Below are 23359 nucleotides of genomic sequence, written 5' to 3' on the forward strand. Positions count from 1 at the left end.
TGTAGTTGGCACACACTCTCTGATCCCCCTTTTTGAAGAGGGAAACCACCACCCCGTTCTGCCACTCCTTAGGCACTGTCCCAGATTTCCACGCAATGTTGAAGAGGCGTGTCATTTGAATGATATTTTAATAAATTTATGTATTTAATGTAATGTTAAAATAAAAAAACTAACAAAAAAACAGGTATCTGACTCGGTATTGGCGAGTACCAAAAATGAAATTATTGGTACTCGTACTCGTTCTCAAATGGTATCGGGACATCCCTAATTTTAATGTTTGTATTACATAAGCAACTAAATTTAGAAGCTTCTTTAAGTGTGATGAAATTGCAAAATAGCTCAACTGATAGAGCTTTGCACTTGCTATATTGCAATTCCTATAGTGCATGCAAGTAGATACATGGGTCTGAATGTCAGCGAAGCACCATAAAAGCACTTAGTTGCTCCAGCAGTTGCATTTTTTATATCACATTGGGTTTTATAAAATTGTCAGTTAGGTTTAGGTTTAAGATTTAGGGTAGAGAGGTTGGTTTTGGAGTCTTATGGATATTTAGAACTCAATACAGAATTATCCTTCAAAACATCATCTGTTTGGGAGAAAATGTAACTCACTTTTAGCGCCACACATTGGACATTTAACCTCAGAACTGCCGCAATACATGTAATGAACCACGTAATATCCCTTTGTTGCTACTGTCATGCAGTTTTCATGAGATCAGGATGCTTCTGCATCATGACATCCCCTGGCCACTATCTACTTTCAATGTTTGGAAAAGTAGTGTGAACATTTCACAAAATTACTCCTTTTGTGTTCCACTGAAGAAAGTAAGTCGTGCTGTTTGGAACAGCATGAGAGTGAGTAAAAGACAGAATTTTCATTCTTGAGTTAACTATTACAGTAGGCGCCTAATTGGCCATAAGAAATAGATTATCACGGACCAAAACTGCACAACTGAGCTCTTAATGTGTTTGGAGCGTTCTTCAAAATTCTGCAGGAAATCTGCATGTAAGCATTTATATCTAAAGTGTAGAGTTATTTGTCATGTAGTACATGTAGGATTGACTAAGCCACATAAACAACAGGATCCAGATGCATTTAACTTTGCTTACATAATTGGTGGACTAATGCAAAAAGCTTTTAGACATTATGTGTGACCCAGTGTGATACTTTTATAAACGCAATCAAACATTTTCTCCAAACATGCCGTGTACTTTGAAAATCGTGGACCTTTGTGTGACATGTCATTTCAATTTGCCCACTTTAGCTCTAATTTTCCCTCTAATATACCCCTATTGTGGGATATTTTTTCTATAAAACCCCAAATCAAACTCCCAGAATGCACTGTTATTCTCTTGCTGTTTTTCCAAAACAACATGCCCTTGATGGAAGCGTATGTGGATGTGATAATATATGCGACTTTAAAATACAGAATATTCAAGGATTAAAATTTTTTTTGCTTGTCCAATGAGATTTTGATTTATCAAGACTGTTGTTATAAAGTTGATCCACTTTAAGACTTATTTAGGGGACATGTTCTTGTCTTTTGCCAGCTGTCACAGTACATAACAAGAGATCAGCGACATCTTGACCAAACACGCTTGAAATCAGATTCCCGCAGTATACTGATCTTTAGGAACACACAAGACAGGTTTTCCATTAAATAAGATGCTTGTAGCCAGGACTCCTTAGTTGTGTTGCAGGAGATTACGGAAGAAAGAAACATGTCGTTTTATGTCATAAGTGCGTTTGACGGCCAACCAATCTGTCCGCTCGCACATATAGAAGTGACAAACCTCCTTGAAAGCAGTTGCTGAATTAGACTTTCAAATGAAATCTACAACAAGATCAACTGCCAAACCTTTATAATGACTGTCCCCGTTCCTCAAAATTCTTGCTCGGCTGATGAAAAAAACTTGCCGGACACTGAGCTCATGCCTTATCCTCTGGAGAAAAGAACAAAACAGATATAAGCTGTCTCCGAACTGTGTGTGTGTGTGTGTTGGGGGTGGGGGTGGGTGGGGGTGGGGGGGGTTGGCAGGCACACATGCAGAGACACATCAGATGGGAGCATCTTGCGGGCCCCTCGTGCGTTTTCACTCATTTTGAGGACTTGGCCAGGGACGTCCCTCCTCAAACCCTCTCCTCGCCCCCTCCGCCATCCGCCACCCTCCCAAAAGTGTGGCGCTCTTTGTCATTGTAATCCGGCCTGTATTTGTTAAAGGCTCTCTCAGTGTTTGCTCTTGCAGATGGGCGTATGTTTGCCTGTGTGTGTGTATTTACAAAAGTCAGCGGGCTCGAGAGCGAGGTGACATCACTTAGGCTTTTGTCACACTGTGTAAATGCGATATCCTCAAACCAACCCCCTCTACCTTTCCCTAGAGTGACAGTCGAAAGGGAAGAATTACACCTCATCACTCGGATAATTACTAGTCGCGCTTCTGGAAGTCATCAAACAAAATCAAACCCATGGGCGGGGTCATTCTACACAATGGCTGCCATTTGTGTCCATCATATAAGTGTGTAAAAACTCTAAAAAATGCTCTTATCATTAGGAGGCCTTTTCTTGGCCTTTCCCCAGCCCCTTTACTTCTTATATAATTAAATATGCACATAAATAATAATAATTATAATAACATCATAATGACACCATCCTTCCAAAAAGTAAACTCATCAAGGACAATTTCATGTCTCCTTTCTTATCACTTTGTCTTATGTTTTGTTGTGATTATGAGTGGGGGACGCTCTTAAAATGTCAACACTGTTACAATCATTTTGTATAGTAAATAATTGACAATTAATCATTAGATACCTGTAGAAATACTAGCATAAGATTATCTCTCTGTGAAACACCTTGGAGTTAAGTTGTCAACCCTGTGGACAGCAGTGAAGCACCATCCCCCACCTGTCAATCAACCGCTGTGCTAAAAAAAGAGTGTACTCTTTGCCAGTTATGAGTGGCTTAAAATAGAAATAACCATCAGATCGGAAAATCAATCACACATTCGTTTTGAAGCGCGCAGCACACGCACACTATATATTTATTTAAATAAATCACAGCCTTTGTGGTTTGATATTCAAACTTCGACATATCGAGAATTTAATTAGATTAATCATGCATTCAAACATACATTTTCATCCCAGATATGTCAAATTCTGTGACATTCCTCATTCTATATCTAATGCAATTGTTAAGACTGGACTCAGTGATTCCATCCATGTTTTCCTCATCGTCGAAATCATACAGCCCTGTATCTGTTAATGGTGATATAAGCGGACTATGATCAATGAATTCTTGAAAATGTATTTACATACCGAGGTGTAAAGTCCGCATCACCATGCTACCACCTCAAGGTGTGAATTCATAAAAATAAAATGCTGTCCGACTGTTGTCGTTGTCTAAAGTTTGCTACTAAAAAGGTTTTGTTGTTAACACTACAGCAGGGTTGGAATGATTTTTTTTTTTTGCAACATATCAATACTTGTACATGTTACAAAAACCTTGTCAGCAAAACATTTAACAGTTTTATTATACTAAAATATTTTCCAGGACAAATAAATATTTTCCAGGACATTTAGGCATTTTTCTAATTTTCCATGACCTTTCCATGACTGGAAAACTGCATTGCAAAATTCCAGATTTTTTAGGATTTCCAGGGTGTGTGGGAACCCTGCATAATTATTTCCAGACATGTATTTATCCACATTAATATTTCAAATGATCTCAAAAATGTCCATCCTGTTATCCTGATTTTTTGTATCGTAAAAAATGTATAATGGGAAATTGGAGTTTTATAGAAATTCTCCACCAGTAATATTGTCAACCCTCTTACCATCAATCACGTAACCTCCCAAAAAGCAACATTATGTCACAACATATATTACATTTCATTAAAATGTACATTCTTAAGAATCTTAAAATTTCAAGTTACCATTTATTTTTGCATTGACAACTAATCATTGAAAACTGGATATTTTTCTAAATACCTCGTCAGCTTTGTAGTAAAGTTGTCAATTCTGTTACATCAACCCTGTTACTTCTAAGAAAGCATAATTATGTCCCAACATGTATTTAAATTCATTCAAATGTATATTCTAATCTTAAAATGTCCGCTCTGTTACCATGATTTTGTACAGTAAACAACTGATTATTGAAAAGTGGATTTTTGCACAAATACAGCATTAAATTCTCTCGACCACAAAGCTATTTATGTCATGTTAAACTGTAAAACTGTCAACACTGTTACCTCTCGTAAAGCATTATATATTAACATTTTGCTCGAGATAGCAAAATGCAATGTATTAATTAGCTTAAGGAAGATTACGCACATCTCAAAGGTGCAGATGCACTGTTATACATCAATGTGTATAGAAAAACAGGGAAATACGATGGTACACTGCTAATGTTCCAGTTAATTGACAACGTTTCAAACCTCAATGGGTCTTCGGCAGGTCAAACAAACATCCCATGTTTTAAATGTTTCAAATGCAATGCATTAACACTGAAACACACTATTTATCTTACAGAACTTGTTAAATGTGCTTATTTACTTAAAAATCACCTTGAAAAGGCATTTCATCCCATTTCGTAGAAAGGCACAGCAACACTTCAGTCGTGAAGCAATTAGACCTTAAAAGCAGCATACAACCTTGACGTAGTACATATGAACAGAAAACAATGCGAGATTCGATTTGAAAAGGCCAAAGAGTGCGAATAAAGGGGAAAAGAATCCACCAGGTCGACCTCTCATTACATATATTTCTGCTTTTTGTTTCCGTAGCAATAAAGTGGCAGACATTGGAACTGGTCTGTTGAACCATTGTTATCATCTCTGACCATCTGCTACTGAAGGCTGACATTCCATCTCATTTGCATGGTAACTGATATGGGGGGAGGAGAGAGAGATTGTGGGTGGAGTGGGATGGGGTGAATAGGGGGGGTATTTGGAAGGGCATATGCCCAAACACCCATAACAACACTATACAACAAGTGAAAGTTTTTCTTTTTAAATTTGTATTCAATTTTTTATGTAAGTTATTCCATGCAAGCATGCACATAAATGCACATGCATGCATGCACGGTCAGGATAAATCAGTGTGTACATGTACAGAAAAGGTCTGGTCCTCCCCTCTGTGCACTGGTTTTTATGTTTTGCGGATGTGGGAGTGGAGTGCGTGTGTGTGTGCGTGTGTGCGTGTGTGTGTGTGTGTTTGTGGTAGTGGAGGGGTTGCTGTTGATGTGCAAATGTGCATCATATTGAGTGCTTGTGAATAGGGAGGTGTGACGTAGAAAGGGAGCAGAACGCAGGTGCTTATCTCCAGGCTGTCACAGACATAGTGTTTCATATTCCTGGGGACTACCTTTCAAAAGCTACCGGCTCCAGCGCTCCAGCATCAACTGAGCAGGCACAGCAAAGAATCTGCAGCTAACTTTCAGCATCAGTAAAGTAGGTTGGTTTACCGGATGTTTTTTGATATGACAGTAGCTGTTGTGTGTTGTCTGAGGTTGGGTCTTATCAAGCTGTGTGTGCTAAACTTAAAGGAGATGTGATTGTGGTGACAGCTTAGTACAAAAGAAAAGTTTTTATAGACTGGAAATTTCGATTTTTTTTTTTTTGTGTGTCAAGCTTTTTAAAATTCGTGCACATTTTTAAACTCTCTTGTTTATAATTTTGTTAGTAAAATATATTTTAAAATGTATAATTTCATATATATTTCTCAAAGTTGTCCCAGTGTTTACATATTTGTTTTATTTGTTTGTTTAGATTAGCATTTTTCTTCATTGAAAGTGAAATTGCATGTGAGTTTTATTCGATCTCAGACTTGCAAGCACAGATTAGATAGCACAAACTGTTAGGGAAGATGAATGACCTATTTTTTAATCACACAGATAACATTAGATGTTGTCTAAATGAAATGCCCCGTGTGGGGTGGAGGGTTTAATCTAGTCTTAGACATGTTAGCAGCATTGTGTGTTAGCACACAGCTTAGACAGGTTGTTGGGAGCTTTCGGTAAAGCAGCTGATCATCACACACAGCCCTTCCTGTCTTTCCTCTCAAACTTTCAGGCTTCAGGTTGCGAGATGGAACTGCCTTTAATGTGGTGTCTTCAGGTTTTACTGCGTTTGGTTTCAGTGCGCTTTTGCAGTGACAAACTGAAATATAAGCTCAAATAATGTTTATGGAATACAGATAAGATGCGCTTTATCATTGTGCATTTCCTGAAACTTTGATGTGTGAATGGGAAACTTTGAATGCAACTCGCTGAAACAGAGGTTTGTGTAAGTATGCATGCAGGATGAGGATATTCTTTTTAAATATTAATCTCAGAAATAGTCAATAGTACTACAGCAGATGTTTATTCTGTTTGGGATCAAGGCAGGTGACGTTATGACCTCACTAAGTCGCACTTAAGTCATTGTGATGTCTTTGCAGTCTGAGCAGAATTACATTTTATAAAGCATATCTGTTATTATGCTTAAGTTGATAATTTAACTAAGTTTTTAAAGGTTGCCAGGGTTTTTTTTAATTTTATTTTTTTTTAGGAAAACATTCACAACAATAACTTGGATGCATTATTTTCGGTTGGAAATATCCCCTAATATCTATTCACTTCAGTCAATGTTTCATTCTCATCATTGCATTATTAATAACAATCAGTAATACGTCTCATACTACATTGTGATAAATATATCAGCAGATTACGGTGTAACGTTTGACTGTGCTCTGTGAATGCATCTTTTTGAAGTCAAAATGTTACAAATAACTTAATGCTAGAAAATGTATTAGTCAAACAGACCATTTACCTCCCGAGAGGATTGCTGTTTTATCAATAAGTACAATTGTTTTATGTTTTTTGAACTAAAAGCCCCATAGAGACGTCAGAGAAAGCGATACTTTGAAAAAAGTTGCGTTGCTATTTTTTTCATACTCTATTAAGAAAAGTTCTACCTTAAACACAGACTGTATATTTCAACTGAGCTTTTGAGAGGCACATTGTTTTGAATCAACAGAATTACGTTGATAAGCAAACTGATGAACATTTGATGCATCTAATATGGAGATTCTAGCTCAGTTTGACAGCAGCAGTTTTATCCTCTAGTTTGAGAGGGAACTGTCCATGGTGCTGTTGAACACACTGAGCTTGGTTCAGTCCTTAACAAACGCTGGTTCTCAGATAGATGTTCAAAAATAGGCCTGGATGGTTATTATGACCCTGTTTGAGGTTGAAAGTCATCTGGGATCCGCCTTAAACTTCCTGACCTTTTGACCCGCTGTTTCACAGCCATTCTTAGAAAATATCTGATAGTGTTGAAACACAACAGGATTAAAACTAGAATCACACATTAGAGCATGATCAAACATTCGGGTTCAGTGTTAACTCGGATTAATACTGAAACATCAACAATCAAGGATTTTTGTAAATACAACCGTATAAAACCCTCAATAAATGTACAAACATGAAACCAAACATGAACATCGCAATTGCGTATCCATGTAACATCTTGTTACCTGTTTTGTTTTTTCCTCTCAATCCCCCTTCCTCAAACCCATTCATGCACAAACTTCACTTGGTTAATCCAGGCAAATGAATTTTGTGGGTTTAATTCAACAAGGTTTTAAAAATGTTCCATCTGCTGTGGAGCAGCTGGTGATATGTAATTAATTACTTAACTTTTGAACAGTAGTCCAGGAAAACAGAGCTGTGTGTGTGTGTGTGTGTGTGTGTGTGTGTGTGTGTGTGTGTGTGTGTGTGTGTGTGTGTGTGTGTGTGTTTGAGACATGAAACTGAAATCAGGTTCATGACATGGAGATTACACACAATAGAGCAATGTTAGAATTTTCAGCGACCGTTTGGTGCGATGGCTTCAGAATTACATTTGCAATTAACGTAAAATGTGTTTTCAGAAATTGTAATTAAAACAAAAGGCACAAATGCTCAAACAGCATCATAACTGGAATAAATTAGGCATCGAAAGCACCTTCTGTTGTCGAATCCTCAACATCTGATTGGCTTCATCATTTGAAAGAGATTTGAAGTGATGTATAAATTGTTTCTTTGATGAACTCCAATCTTTAAGCAGATATCAGGTGCAATCATAGTGCAAGCTTTCATTGGACAGATAGGACTTAAATAGGACTTAAAGACTTGGCAGAGGTATAAATAAGTGTGAAACTCTGCCATTAAGATTCATTTGAATTCTAGCCATTCAAACAACAGTATGAGTAAATAAATATAAAAAAATGTGTGAAAAGTAAATATTACAATTTGTGGGGAAAATTCGTTTATAGAAGCGTTAAACGATTAAAATGGCAAAATCAGTGTCATCTCATATTAGTTTAAGATGAGCTTAGTAAAGATTTGAAGTGATAGAAGAATATACATATAATGATAAAGAAGATGAAGTTTTGTTAAAGCTTGAGTGGACCACTTTACCTATATTCACTCTTAACAAATAGATGAATAAATCAAATGTGTGCAAAGTAAAGGATTCAAGCTTTTGCCCTGCCACGAAAAGGTAGGGAGCCACGTTGAGTAATAAAAATGACATGGGCCTTTTTAACACTCGTCACCCCCACCCGTGAATATATTTCAGCATCTACCTTGATAGCAGTGTTACCTCATTGGCTGCGGGTGTGTTTGTTGGCCTAACTATAAAGGATCTGACTGTACCCTTGTGGGTTGTGAAGAATTAGGATTTATGAATTTATTTCCTCTGTTGTATTGTTTAAACAGCTTTGGTTCAGTTTTGATCCTTTCCTCTTGCCTTTGAGGCTGTTCCATGGTGTCAGCTGTTGACTGATAGTAAGAGAACTGCCTCACAGTGTGAATGAAAGAGAAGTAGTGGTTGGTAAACACTGATAAGGGATAAATAGAAAGCGGTCAGGCAGAGATAGTTCGGTGGGAGCCCTGATTGTGTGCGGTCTGGTAAAAAGAGATTCTGAGCCTGTCCTTTTTTATTCTTCTACCCATGTGCTTAATGTATTCATGTCTTATAAGCTTAGAATTTAATAATGTTTTAATTTATTGTTACCTTAAGCTTTTTTGTTTGAGTAATTTACATGATATTTAATATGCATTTTATAGTGCACGTTATTTGCAATTCTAAGTCACTTTGCTTCTTTAGTGACACACAAATACATTCTAACATGTATATTTTGCTAATTGCATTTGCTAGTTCCATCTTCAACAACTGAATATTTAATGACACAATTGTATGTTTTATTGACACTTCATATAAAAGCAGCCTCCTCCTCCTTTATTTATTTATTTTTTGACCTTTGCTTTACCACCCCTGAACATTATTTTCCAATCCGTCTTTTATGAGATTAGACAGACCTTCAGAAGTCATACCTTGAGGGTCACCATGTGGGATATTTCTACTGAAAATACATTGTGCGTCGCTGTCTAATGAGATTGGTTGGTAAATGAATGACACAAAGACTGAAGGTGTGTGGGGGTGGGGGTGGGGGGGGTGTAACGACGGGGGGGACAAAGCCAAAGCACTCAATTTCCCCCTCTCGCCATGCGACACAACACCAAGACACAGTATTAACCTGATCCCACCTCCTTGACTCTCCACAAACAATACCATTCATGTTGCTGTGAAAAGCTATCGTGGACGGGGTAAGTCAGGTGGTCTTTCACTGCCCTGCTGACTGTGTCTTATTCTATACGTACATCTGTGTTTGCTAAGACAGAGAGTGAGTGAGTGAGTGGGGGGTGTATGTTGGAGAGAAGGATGTTTTGGTGGAAGGAGGGTTTGATCTGTGAGATGCATCAAGACAAGTGCGGTGCTTTTGTAAGCTGTCATTTCCAGGGTCGTGTTTGAGAGCTCTGATGCTCGTGGAAACACATTTAAAAGTCACAGTTGAGACACTTAGCTTCGGTTTATTGTCTTTGGATATTACTCTGCACTCTGATTAATGCATGGTTTGTCTTGACTTGTGTGCTGTTACTTTTGTGTTTGCTTCTTGTTGTGAACTACGTTTATTTGGGAACTAGTCGTTTTTGTTTTAAGAACTTATTTTTGGATGACTGACTGTCATTATCTTTTACTCTTTGAGTTTTGTGGCATTGAAAACTGAAGTAGATTCTTTAAAATCTGAAGTTGTCCAAATTCCCGGTGGCTTGTTTCGTCTGGCTAATTTAATGGACTTTATGCTGTATGGGTTAAACAGGTTTATTTTTCCTTCAGTGTATAGTTTGATTCTGCACTTTTGCTTTATTAAAATTTATAATTTTTATTTATTTATTTTTTCTCCCCTTTTCTCCCCAATTTGGAATGCCCAATTCCCAATGCGCTCTAAGTCCTCATGATGGTGTTATGCCTCCGAATCTGAGACGTCAATCCATGCATCTTATCACGTGGCTTGTTGAGCGCGTTACCGCAGAGACCTAGCGCGTGTGGAGGCTTCACTCTATTTTCCGCAGCATCCACACACAACTCACCACACACCCCACAGAGAGCGAGAACCACATTATAGCGACCACAAGGAGGTTACCCCATGTGCAGGGCTGGACCGGTAATCTGGCATACCGGGCATTTTCCCGGTGGGCCGAAACACTTTGGGGCCGATCAGGGGCTGACTGGCCATCGGGAGAACCGAGCGGGCCGGTGGGTCGGCCACGAAATGGCCTGAATTGGCCGCGATAAGCTAAAACGAGCAGCTGTGTTATGCAGAACGGACCACAAAACGGCGCCGCAATATGTAGAAAAGGCAGCGAACACCAGCCCACTCAACTTTTGGCCCAGTTGCTATGTAAAATCACGGGCCGATTTCTCTTCCCAGTCCAGCCCTGCCCATGTGACTCTACCCTCCATAGCAACCGGGCCAATTTGGTTGCTTAGGGGACCTGGGTGGAGTTACTCAGCACGCCCTGGATTCGAACTCGCGACTCCAGGGGTGGTAGTCAGCGTCTTTGCTCATTGAGCTACCCAGGCCCCTAAACTAGCAGAATTAAAGTAAAACTTTTCTATAGGTTATCGTGAGCATGTTGTTAGCTGGAATGTTTTTACATTCAATATTTAAATTATATACATTTTTAAATATTACATTTTTCTTCTTGTCTTAAAAGTTTGGCATGCATTTTAGAGATTGCGTAAATATAGATAAACATTTAGTTTATTATTTTGGGGGATAGTTATTCATAACAAGTACGTGTGGTTGTGATGTGAAAACTCGCATGCTTTAAATGCTGCTACAAAATACTGTAACAGTAAAAACAATATATGAAGTTGTGGCCAGTCATATTTGTGAATATGAATATTCACATTTAGAGATTTTGAGATATGCATATTGAAATAGTTGTAATTTATATCAAAATTTATATAACATTTGGTCCTTTAAAAAAAACAATACGGCTATGAAAAGATGGGTTAGGAGTGTTCAGAGACCATCTTCTTTATTAAATCCCAGGTTTAGGTCAAATTTACATTTTGTTAAAGATTATTCATTTCATTGATGCATATACAGTAATCATATTCAAGTTCCATCTGCCGAACTGGCAAGCTTGTTTTAAACTCATAATGTGGCTTTTTTTGACCTTTAAAGTAGAAAATAGCCTGACCTCACTGTCAGGCCAACCATGTGTGTTTGTGCTGTTGGGTGATGCGCTTCTTAAACAGGCATTAGTTACTTATATAAAATACCACAATAATGGAAATGTTTGAAAATGGTCTTGAAGTTTATTTCTTACAACAGACATTATTTCAAACAATATTTTTTACAATACTGATAATAGCAAGCTTAAGTTTATGACAAAAGTGTATGCGTCCATTCTATTTATTAGAGGATTACAGAATGAGATTTCATAATTCCATGATCCCTCCCACCCTGCACCCCTTTTGGACATTTTAGTTAAATCAGAATTCCCCAGTAGTCATGTTTCTAATGCATAAAATACTTAGGCTCAACTCTTTCCAAAACAAAGCTTACTCAGAGTGGGAATTCCTATGCCAGAGGTAAATCCGAGTTAACATGGATTTAGACTGGCATGAGTTAAAGAACTAGAGTTTTTAATCCAGGTGTCCAGAGGATTTCACCATACACTGGTAAAAATCACTTCAGACTCCCCAAACAGCCTGAGCTACAGAATCCAGAGTGCAGACACCTCTTCCTGAAATGATGACAACATCAGCAAAGATGTGCTGAAACAGAGGTCTGCGGTGCTTGTGTTTGTTTATATGCCAAAGATGACTCTCCGCTGAATTATAGACCTGCTCATTTTGGTTTAAATCAGAATTTGATGCCGTTTTTGTTCGATCAAAGGTTTTTGCTTTCTCAGCTTGAGTTATGAGCAGTGCCGGATCAAGTGTAGCATCTTGAAAAGACTTGTTTGCTAACTTTTTCTCACAACATGTTTATAGTTGTTTACTTCTGAGGAAAGCAATTTATACAAGTGAATATAAATTTCAAGTGCAATTCACCCTCACTTGCAATGCCAGATTTTTTGGGGTTAAATTTTGTAATCTGAGCTCAACAGTGTCATTGGCCGCTAGTTTTCAAACATATGCCTTGAAGGGCAACTTTTGCTGTATTCCCTCCATCTCACACCCCTGATTGGAATGATTAAGCAAACAGGAGGGACATTGTTTGTGGAAGATGAAGAAGCCATGGTAAAAAAGAGTTGTTTAATGACAGGAACAGCTGACTCATTAGGCAAGAGCAGTGAAAGGTAATTAACCCTGGGAAAAGTACAGCTGCCATGCGAGCTGTTCATTTTAGTGCAATCTTATTAGGAATCAGGAGTTTAAAGGGTCTTCTCCTTGTAAACCCAGCCCGTGATATACTTTCCCCCCCTCTTTTTAATATATTTTTTTTTTAACCAAAGGGCTTTAGAGTCTAGAGTCCTGCCTTTTGTGTTCCAAGATTAATCTCAAATGGTAGCCAAGGCTTCAGCAAATTAAATGACCACCTGATAGTACTCATGCATCCTCTGTATTGAGATACCTTCCCTGGTCTGAAACAATGGCCCAGATCAGTCTGTGCTGATAACAGAAAACAGGCATGGAAGTTGTCCCTGCTATCACGTGACCTTGATTGTGACATCTCATTTTCTTTTCAGATCCCCTTTTATGCTTCTCTCAAACCACATTAAGAGAAGATGATATGTTTGCTTTATTTAAAAAACAAACAAACTTGAATTTAAAAGTAAAAGGCTATGCATTTGCCAAGCATAGTTAATGTATTCACATTGCTTAATATGTTTTGTATATTATATAGACAAACTTTTTAAAACATCATTAGAAAAACTACAAACCACTCTGTCCTCTTATAGGCATAGTTTAGCCAAAATGGTGTGGTGGTGGTGTAGTGGTCTAAAGCACATAACTGGTAATCAGGTAATCAGAAGGTTGCTGGTTCGATCCCCACATCCACCACCATTGTGTCCTTGAGTAAGGCACTTAACTCCAGGTTGCTCTGGGGGGATTGTCCCTGTAATAAGTGCACTGTAAGTCGCTTTGGATAAAAGCGTCTGCCAAATGCATAAATGGAAATGGAAATGGAAAATGATGCCATTGTTTACACATCCTGATGTTGTTCTAAACCCATATTATTTTCTTTATTCCATATAAAGCAGAGTGTTAGCCTCATTCACTATTCACCTTATAATTATATGGGGAAAAGATGCAATGAAAGTTAAAGGTGACTGAGGCTAACAGTCTGCCTGACATCTCCACAGAATAAAGAAAGTCACACAGGTATGGCACTTTCATTTTTGGGTGAACCATAACTTTAATAAATGACTTACTTTGACTTAATCTGATAGCAGAAAAGAGTTCTACCACTATATAACATCACATTTCAGTGCATGTGCTTGCTTTAAAGTCAAAAGATTCAAAGGTGTCTGACTCCGTTTATGCCATATTTTCCATATTATGAACATTTTCCATCTGCTCTTTTTCCCATCATTATAAATAGCTAAAATGGCTAATGGCATTTTTCAACTGCATATTAAGCATTTTTACGAACTCTTTCAAAATGATAGTATTTACAATGTCATGGGCAAATTATAAAAAACATTTTGCCATTTAATTAGGCCCAAAACGTGGATGCAACTTTTCAGCTGTGTTAAAAGAGCAACTATAATACTGAAACCTTAAAACATCACATAGGAAGTTCTTGAGTGTGTAATGTCTTTCTCTGGCTTTTTATTTGCCTTAGAATGAGTCGTAACAATCTTAACTTAAACTGTAAAAGCTGTGTTGATCTCACAGTGAATTCAAAAACAGTAGAGTTGCGTCTGAATATCCATGCTTCTCTACTGTATAGTATTCCAAAAACAGTATGCCAATAGAGTAGTATGTCCAAATCCACAGTATTCATGAAGCAGTAAGCGAGAAATACCAGGATGACATATTATTTCCGGCGAGATTCTGAAGTGTGGATCAACTGGGCACTTAATGATCCCATAATCCCTCGAGAGCTGAGGCGATGCCACGTTCAAGATGCTGGATTTAAAAGAACGGCGGTATGTTGCGAGTTGGACGACTTGTCTTAACCTTAAGTGCTATATAGTATATACCAATATAACTGTTCCTTGTACTTAAATGGTGCTTGTTTAACAAAACCAAAGCAGACAGTTTTCGTGGTTGTTGTTCTTGCGTCATATATTCGGGTCATGAGACAATGCCCACGCCCCGGATGTAGTATGTCCGAAATCTATTCATACTACTCGCATGCATACCTAAAAGAACGTACTGTTTTGCCAACAGATAAGTACGTCCTTCATCACATACAGTAAATACAGTGAGAGTACACAGTTTCGGATGCAGGGCAAATTTACTTTTCTTTAGCTAAACTTGGTCTGTGCTTACCGAAATTTGAAGCACTGCCCCCGGTGGCCGAAACATGAAGTGTTTTTGGACACATGTGAGCTCCAGATTCCGCATGAAATGCAGCAGAGGGCTATCAAAAGTCAGTTGTAAAGTGAGTTGTTTTTAGCTGCAAAGAATACAGAATACAGTGAAATGAAATGCACATTTCATTAACTCGACCCCCTAACCCTAAACCTAACCATCAATGGAGCAAACATGTATTCTTTAGAGGGAAAGTTAAACCTCCTGAATCCCGCTGGTCACTTTACAACTTATTTTTATAACGCGAGTACTAACTAGTTTCAGTGTGGGACGAGAACCCGAGTCTACCACAAGGCTGACGCAACATGCTTCCGTATCGCCACAGGAAAATGTAAACATAGTTGAACCGATGCAAAAATGTCAGGAGAAACGGGAGATGCCGCTTGTCAGTAACTCTGCATTATGGGGAAAATGCCAGAGTATTGGAACATTCCAACTTCCTTTGTGATCATGTTGCTTGGGGTGCACCTTACCTAATTTAGTGCTCTACTAAATGATTTATTTTATTTAGTTTATTTATTCATTTATTTTATTTGGTCACTTTTGTCTAAATGTTTGTGAGTATTAACTTTGCAGCTTTACGAATGCTTGATTTTATTGCGAACAGCCTTTTTTATCATTTGTTTTGCTGTCAGATTTCTCATCAAATAATTTATCAGATGAGAAATGCTTAAAACAGTTGGAAACAATTGTATCTTTGAAGTTCCTCCCACATTAGACCTAGGGATAGATGATGCACTTTAAGGTAATTATGCTGAAACTAATTATGCTTGCCCTAGAAAGAAAACATGGCTTCATATTCCAGGAACCAACAGAAGTTAAAATAGCAGCTTTTGAGTTTTTAAATTTCACAGTTTAAAGTCTCTGGCACGAACTGTGGGAAGTGAAATATTGCATTTACACACACACACACACACACACACACACACACACACACACACACACACACACACACACACACACACACACACACACACATACACACACTCACAGACACACGCACACACACACACACACACACACACATACTCACACACACACACACACACACACACACACACACATACATACAGACACACTCACACACACACATACACACACTCACACACACACACACACATACTCACACACACACTCACTCACACACACACACACACACACACATACATACAGACACACTCACACACACACACACACACACTCACACACACACACACACACACACTACACACACTCACACACACACGCACACACACACACACACACACACACACACACACACACACACACATACATACAGACACACACACACACATTGGTGCAGCTATCCTTATGAGGACTCTCCATAGACATAATGATTTTTATACTGTACACACTATAGATTCTGTCCCCTAAACCTAAAACTAACCCTCATGAAAAAACTTTCTGCATTTTTATATTTTCAAAAAATATTGTTTAGTATGTTTAAGCAAATTAAATTATGGGGACACTAGAAATGTCCTCAAAAACCACATTTATAGTACAATACCCTTGTAATTACAAATTTGTAACCTAAATAATTGTCCTGGTAAACCACCCAAACCCACCCACCCTCAAACACACACACACACAGAGACACTCACACACATACACACACACACACGTACACACATGCACTCACACATACACACATACATACACACACCCTCTCACACACATACACACACACACACACACACACACACACACACACAGAGACACTCACACACACACACACATGCACTCACACATACACACACATACACACACCCTCAAACACACACACACATGCACTCACACACACACACACACACACACACACACACACACACACACACACACACACACCTCCCACCCCTTTAAATCTGGTGTTTTTAGGCAGAAGGCCTATAAAATAAACATACAGATACAATTTAACTATATATGCACATAATCAACAACAAGCACAAGCAAAATCAACCAACTTTTTTGTCAACATCATGTTTTTGTTTAGATTTCACAAGTCTTGTTTTAACTGAAGCTTTGATGTCCATTAAATTTGTTTTCATTAGAGTTGACAATATTTGTAAACAGTGTAAAAAGTATCAACGCAATAATGTAATTGATTCACCACAACTCCACCCAGTTCAGACAGTTCAAAGAACAGCCTTGATAGGGGACAAATTGTAATACATTTGTTTGTTTCACACCTTTTTATTTCAAAGAGAAGGTAAACAAAGCCCAAACCAATGAGCATTCAATTACAATTATTTTCTTCTTTTTTTTCCTTCAACCCCCCCACCAACAGTAAGACATGTAAGGGGTTTGAGGGGTAAAAGAACAAAATAATTTATTAAGGTGCAACAGAAAAATACTTAACATGTAAAATGAATGTGGAAATTATTCCTGGAGTAAACTATAAACACACAAGTTACCCCTCCTCTACCCCACCACCACCATCCTAGATCAGAGTGTAATTGCCAGTAATCAGGTCTGTTTGCAGCTGATAAAACCTCTCTGAATGCATGGAACCATCTTCGTGTGATGACTCAATTACGCCCGAAGTGGCTCATCAAACCTGGACCATCAGCAGCTTTAATAAATAAGGAGGCACAAACTTGCTGCAGGCGCATTGTGATTCCATTCATTCCATAATTAAATCCATTCCTGGCTTAACCCTTTTCCAACCAGATGCTGCAGATGAACAAAAAGAGGGTGAGAGAGAAACAGAGAGAGGGAGAGATAGAAAGAGAGGGAGTGACCTTGCAATGAGACCCGGTGTCTTCATAACTCTCTATGTGCGATACTACCCGAGACAGGTGATTTAGAGAGAAAGGGAGGCAAAGAAAACAGGGAAAGGTGATTGGAAGGAGGGAGAGAGAGAGAGGGAGGAATCTGGGTGGAGATACAGCTCAAGGTCTTTATTTATTCAATGTTTAGTGCCACATAGCGCTTATTACATAATTACACTGGAAGTACAATCTAATCATAACAGTCATTCAGGAAGGACAAGGCTATTGAGTGTGTTTTGAACGTTTATTTATTTATTTTTTTATTTTTGTACATATTATTTCAAAATTGTGGCATAACATCTTAATTTCATGTGTGGTTATATATATAATTTTTTAGGTTTAATTATCAGTAGCTGTCCTTTGTGCAGCTAAATAAGATTTCAAAGAGTGATTGTGATGCTTTGTTTGTTTGTTTGTCAGGTTTTTATTTATTACAATTTTTTGTTAGCTTAGCATTCATTGACTAAGATTGCACTCAGTCTTAATGAGTGTGTGTGTGTGTGAGTGTGAGTGTGTGTGTGTGTGTGTGTGTGTGTGTGTGTGTGTGTGTGTGTGTGTGTGTGTGTGTGTGTGAGTGTGTGTGAGTGTGTGAGCGTGTAGTTATCACTTTGTGGGTACCAAATGTCCCCATAAGGATAGTAAAACCCAAAATTTTTTTTGAAAATGTAAAAATGCAGCAAGTTTTCTGTGAGGGTTAGGTTTAGGGGTAGGGTTAGGTTTAGGGGATAGAATATAAAGTTTGTACAGTATAAAAACCATTATGTCTATGGAAAGACATACATGGAAACACAACGTGTGTGTGTGTGTGTGTGTGTGTGTGTGTGTGTGTGTGTTTCTATTAGGATTAACTTAATTATTGGAAATTTCATTAGCTTCAAAAAGGAATCTTTTTGTATGGCTTTAAGGTTTACCATGAAACCTTTGTTTTGAACAAATAATGCCTATTGACGTTTAGAAAAGTGCAACTTTCTCTTTTAACTTAGACAGGGCTTTGGGAAAAAGAGCAGATGGGTTAGGGCAAAGTGCACTGTCCGCATATACACACACACACACACACACACACAGACATACACACACACACACACACACACACACAGACATACACACGCTGCATCAGGAAGCACGATCTCCTTGGAGACCAAGAGGCCATGCATAATAGCGGCCCAACCCTCAGAGGGACACTGCCTGCGTGCAGAAGAGGCAGAGAAACCCCCTTGTAATGAGTTAGCAGATGACGGGCCACTCAAGGAGTGGGCCGTCTTTCTTCTTATGCTAATGAGAGGGGCCCACTCCTCGTCCCCGGCCCCTGTGCTCGTGTGGTGGTGGGGGAAAAAGACGCTGGGAGTTTTTAGCCATAATTACCACAAAGCTTTCTCTCTCTTTCACAGAGCCAACAGGCATGAATGGCTCACCTATAGCCAAGCTCAGGCGTTGTGTAGCGCAGTGTTAAAATTGTCCCCGATGCGCACAATCACACAAAACTCTTCCCGGATTAACCATATTAATTACACACGAGCTATTTGATTTTTGTCGAGCAATTCATTTGCATCTTGTTAAGAAAGCCACATGAGGTCTTGTCTGTTAATTCGCTCCCAGGCTTCTCACCAGCTCCGATTAGGGTTTTTGCGTTAACTCCTAAATCCAGTTTTCACCAAGAGAAATTGTTACTCTTCAAACCGCATGCACTGTAAAATGTTTCGTCAGGTACCACAAAAATGTGATTTAACTGGTTTTATATTCACAAATATATGATTTAATATGACTTGTCAACCTGACTACATTGGGTTGTATCAACGAAATGCACTTTTAAAGGGCAAAAGTTCAACCCAAAATGAAAATGCTGTCTTTATTTACTCACCCCCATGTTGTTTAAAACCCTCATGACTTTCTTCTGTGGAACACAATAGGAATAGGAAATGGTCCTGACAGCATCAAACCCACTTTACTTTTATTGTATGGAAAAAAATATAATGTGAAAGTGAATGGCGACTGAAGCTGACGTTCTTTGTGTTCAAAGAAAGATCCTATACTGTAGGTTTGGAACGAATTGAGGGTGGGCAAATGATGACAGACATATTTTGACTTTTGCAATTCGTCAGAAATGTCGATATAACCACAATAACATTTACTGTGCTTCTTGTGACTTGGTGATCATGCGTTCACTCCAGGACACATTTGTGATTTAAAAATGGATTTATATTCTGTAAACATTACAACATTACAAGAGTAATACTTTTGTCATTTTCTGCCCTCAGAGCATGAATGTCACACCCACGTCTTAGAAACGCTGAAGAAAAGTGTGTGCAGTAGTCGGAGCGGCCCACTGGGACCTTTCAGAACATCTTATTCATTACAGGGCGAAGGAATAAAGGTAAAATTAGTTTTTGTATTCCTGTTGTGGATAGACATTGTATACATTGGTTCGGTCAGTTTAAGCATTCTTGTTCATGGATTGATTTGTATCAGTTTGTGGACTGACATTAAGGTTTATATTTACTTTCTTGTTTATGTGTATTTACTTCCTGCATAATCATTTTAAAAGTCATTTTAAGTGATGTACCACACTGTAAAAACTGTTTTAAACTCAAGTAGTTGGATACATAACAGATTTTTCTTTTTTAAAGTCAACATTTTTAAAGCAGGAACACAGGAAATATCTTTCTCTAGTTTTTTTTATTTACCTTGTAATAAAGTATTTATCTAAATTTGTAAAGAATAAAAATTATGTTCAGCCGTTAGGAGGAAATTACATGTATCTTATATGCACCACACTAAATTATGATGTTGTGATTTTTTTATTTTCATTTTTATTTATTTTTAAAATAAAAATATTAGACACAATGGAATTCTATGGGGCAACTGTTACTTGCCTTTATGTGTATAACTGTCAAACTATATTATATTATTTATTTGATAAATATTTATATATTGTTTACTTTTTATTATTTTTATATTTATAATATATTTTCTATTTTTACACAATTTCAAGTAAGAAAAATATATTATAAATATTTAATATGTATTTTATATTGTTTACTTTTTTATTATTTGTATATTTTATATTGTATGATTTATTTTATATTTTTAACACAAATTTAAGCAAGAAAATATATTTGATAAATATTTCATAGGTATTTTATATTTTTTGCTTTTTATTATTTTTATATTTTCTAATATATTTTCTATTTTTAACACAATTTCATGTAAAAAATATTTGATAAATATTGAATATTTATTTTATATTGTTTACTTTTTTATTATTTTTATATTTTATATTTTCTAATATATTTTCTATTTTTTAAACACAATTTCAAGTAAGAAAAAATATTTGATAAATATTTTATATGTATTTTATACTGTTTAATTTTTTATTATTTTTATATTTTTTATATATTTTCTATTTTTTAAACAATTTCAAGTAAGAAAAAAATTTGATAAATATTTTATATGTATTTTATATTGTTTAATTTTTTATTATTTTTATATTTTATATTTTTTATATATTTTATATTTTTTAAACACAATTTCAAGTAAGAAAAAAATTTGATAAATATTTTATATGTATTTTATATTGTTTAATTTTTTATTATTTTTATATTTTATATTTTCTAATATATTTTCTATTTTTTAAACACAATTTCAAGTAAGAAAAAATATTTGATTAATATCTAATATGTATTTTATATTGTTTACTTTTTTATTATTTTTATATTTTCTAATAAGCTACACAGTGCATGTTGACATATGGTTTGGTTTTGTAGGGTGGTAACGGGGGTAATTCAAGGGATTGCTACAAGCCAGCTATTGCCTGATCACACTGAAATCTTTCCAGCACGTTTAGAAAACATAAAATATCTAATTACTTAACCCTCAAAATCTGTGTAAACCTCATCTCACATTTTTTGGATGGCAGTTTTTGAAATAATGCCTCATTCTCATCAGGCTAATAAAAGAAGTCTTTTTGATTTGCACAACGAATTTCAAAATGAGATGAAGCCAAACAATACGCAAAAGCCTCTTATTCTCAGTTTTTAATAGTTTTAGTTTCAAGAGGTGGCCAAAAAACCCTGTACGGAAGTATCAAGCCACTTCTGGCGTGTTGCCTGAGTTAGCATCTATGTGTACATGACCGCTCGAGTGTAATGAACTAATCAGGTACATTAGTTTTTACAGAATTTAATCTATAGTGTTTGGGAGTTGTTTGTCTCAATAGGGGCCCCCAGTAATCAAAAGTAATGAAGCTATTACGCGTCGGGAGCTGGGAGAGGGCCGGCGTGGCATTAAGAGTGGGCCACATAAAAGGTTTATTAAAGGAAATTAGGGTCCATCAGTGCCACACCTGCTCCCCCTATTATAAATGTATGACAGGTCAGTGGCTTCAATCACAACAGCCAAGCCGAGAGAAGGGGAGAGAGGAGTCGTGTTTCCCATTATAAGTGAAGTAACAGCCTAGCCAGTGACTCACCGAGCTCACCAGACCCTCCGACCGCTATAGAGCGCCATCAGCCCAGAATAATTACATTTAATAGGTTTTATTTGGGATCAGCATGGCACTGCAGGCAGAGAGAAACACACAGAGAGAGAAAGTGAGTAGGTGCAGCGGTATTAACAACGCTGTTTGTCTAAACACACAGTACTGCACCACACTACTTTTGTTAGTAGCGTGATTTTGCATTATTATATCGGAGTGACTGTCTCACCCTTTTAAAAGTAAAGCCCTGTCTATCTGTACTCGTGGATTTTGTTATGAACATGAAGAACTGCTTTTCATTTGTAGTAAAGTTCAATGACCTTTCTTTTTGTGACGATGCCACACTCCAGAAACTGCTGAATTGATAGGATTACTTCTGTAACTACTATTATTTAAAGTAATCCTATCATTTTAAACTTGCCCATTTGTTTACCGTCCTGAAGTTGTGCCCCTGTGCAGATATGGTGTTTGTGAAATAGCATCCAAAATAAAGTGCTTGCAATGTGATAAACTCTTGCATGACACTAATCTACTTGTTATTAATAACCTAAAGGAGTGTGGCCATCACTCTAATGATGAGATCCTTTTGAGATGAGTTATGAAACAGGATTATACGTCTCTCTAATTGTAAATTGCTATCTGTTATTAACTTTTTGTCTGTTTTAATTCCAGATGGAGTCTGACAGTGAAGAGAATCGAAGTGAAACATGTGATAGTGCGAGTAAGTACTTTAACACAACTTGCAGTACAGGCTTCTAAATCTATACAAAATAATTAAAGTTTTAATATAATATAATATAATATAATGTAATATAATATAATATAATATAATGTAATGTAATGTAATGTAAAGTAATATAATATAATATAATATAATGTAAAGTAATATAATATAATATAATATAATGTAAAGTAATATAATATAATATAATGTAATATTATGTAATATAATTTAATGTAATATAATATAATATAATATAATATAATATAATGTAATGTAATATAATATAATATAATATCATGTAATGTAATGTAATGTAATGTAATATAATATAATATAATATAATGTAATAGTAATATAATATAATATAATATAATGTAAAGTAATATAATATAATATAATGTAATATTATGTAATATAATATAATGTAATATAATATAATATAATGTAATATAATGTAATATAATATAATATAATATAATGTAATATAATATAATGTAATATAATGTAATATAA

At 36.6% G+C, this 23359-nt stretch overlaps 1 protein-coding gene across 2 annotated transcripts in view; it reads left to right on the forward strand.

Moving 5' to 3' along the window:
• Positions 1 to 5299: 5299 nt before the first annotated feature.
• LOC127634774 (suppression of tumorigenicity 18 protein-like) overlaps positions 5300 to 23359 on the forward strand; it is a 65636-nt gene continuing 47576 nt past the window's right edge. For both annotated transcript variants that reach the window (XM_052114452.1, XM_052114454.1), the window contains exons 1-3: positions 5300 to 5445; positions 19907 to 20022; positions 22795 to 22843. In XM_052114452.1, the coding sequence (XP_051970412.1) occupies positions 22795 to 22843 (49 nt within the window). In that variant the 5' untranslated portion in view covers positions 5300 to 5445; positions 19907 to 20022. The remainder of the gene's footprint in view (positions 5446 to 19906; positions 20023 to 22794; positions 22844 to 23359) is intronic.

This window comes from Xyrauchen texanus, chromosome 42, assembly GCF_025860055.1.
Source record: "Xyrauchen texanus isolate HMW12.3.18 chromosome 42, RBS_HiC_50CHRs, whole genome shotgun sequence".
Lineage (NCBI taxonomy): Eukaryota > Metazoa > Chordata > Actinopteri > Cypriniformes > Catostomidae > Xyrauchen > Xyrauchen texanus.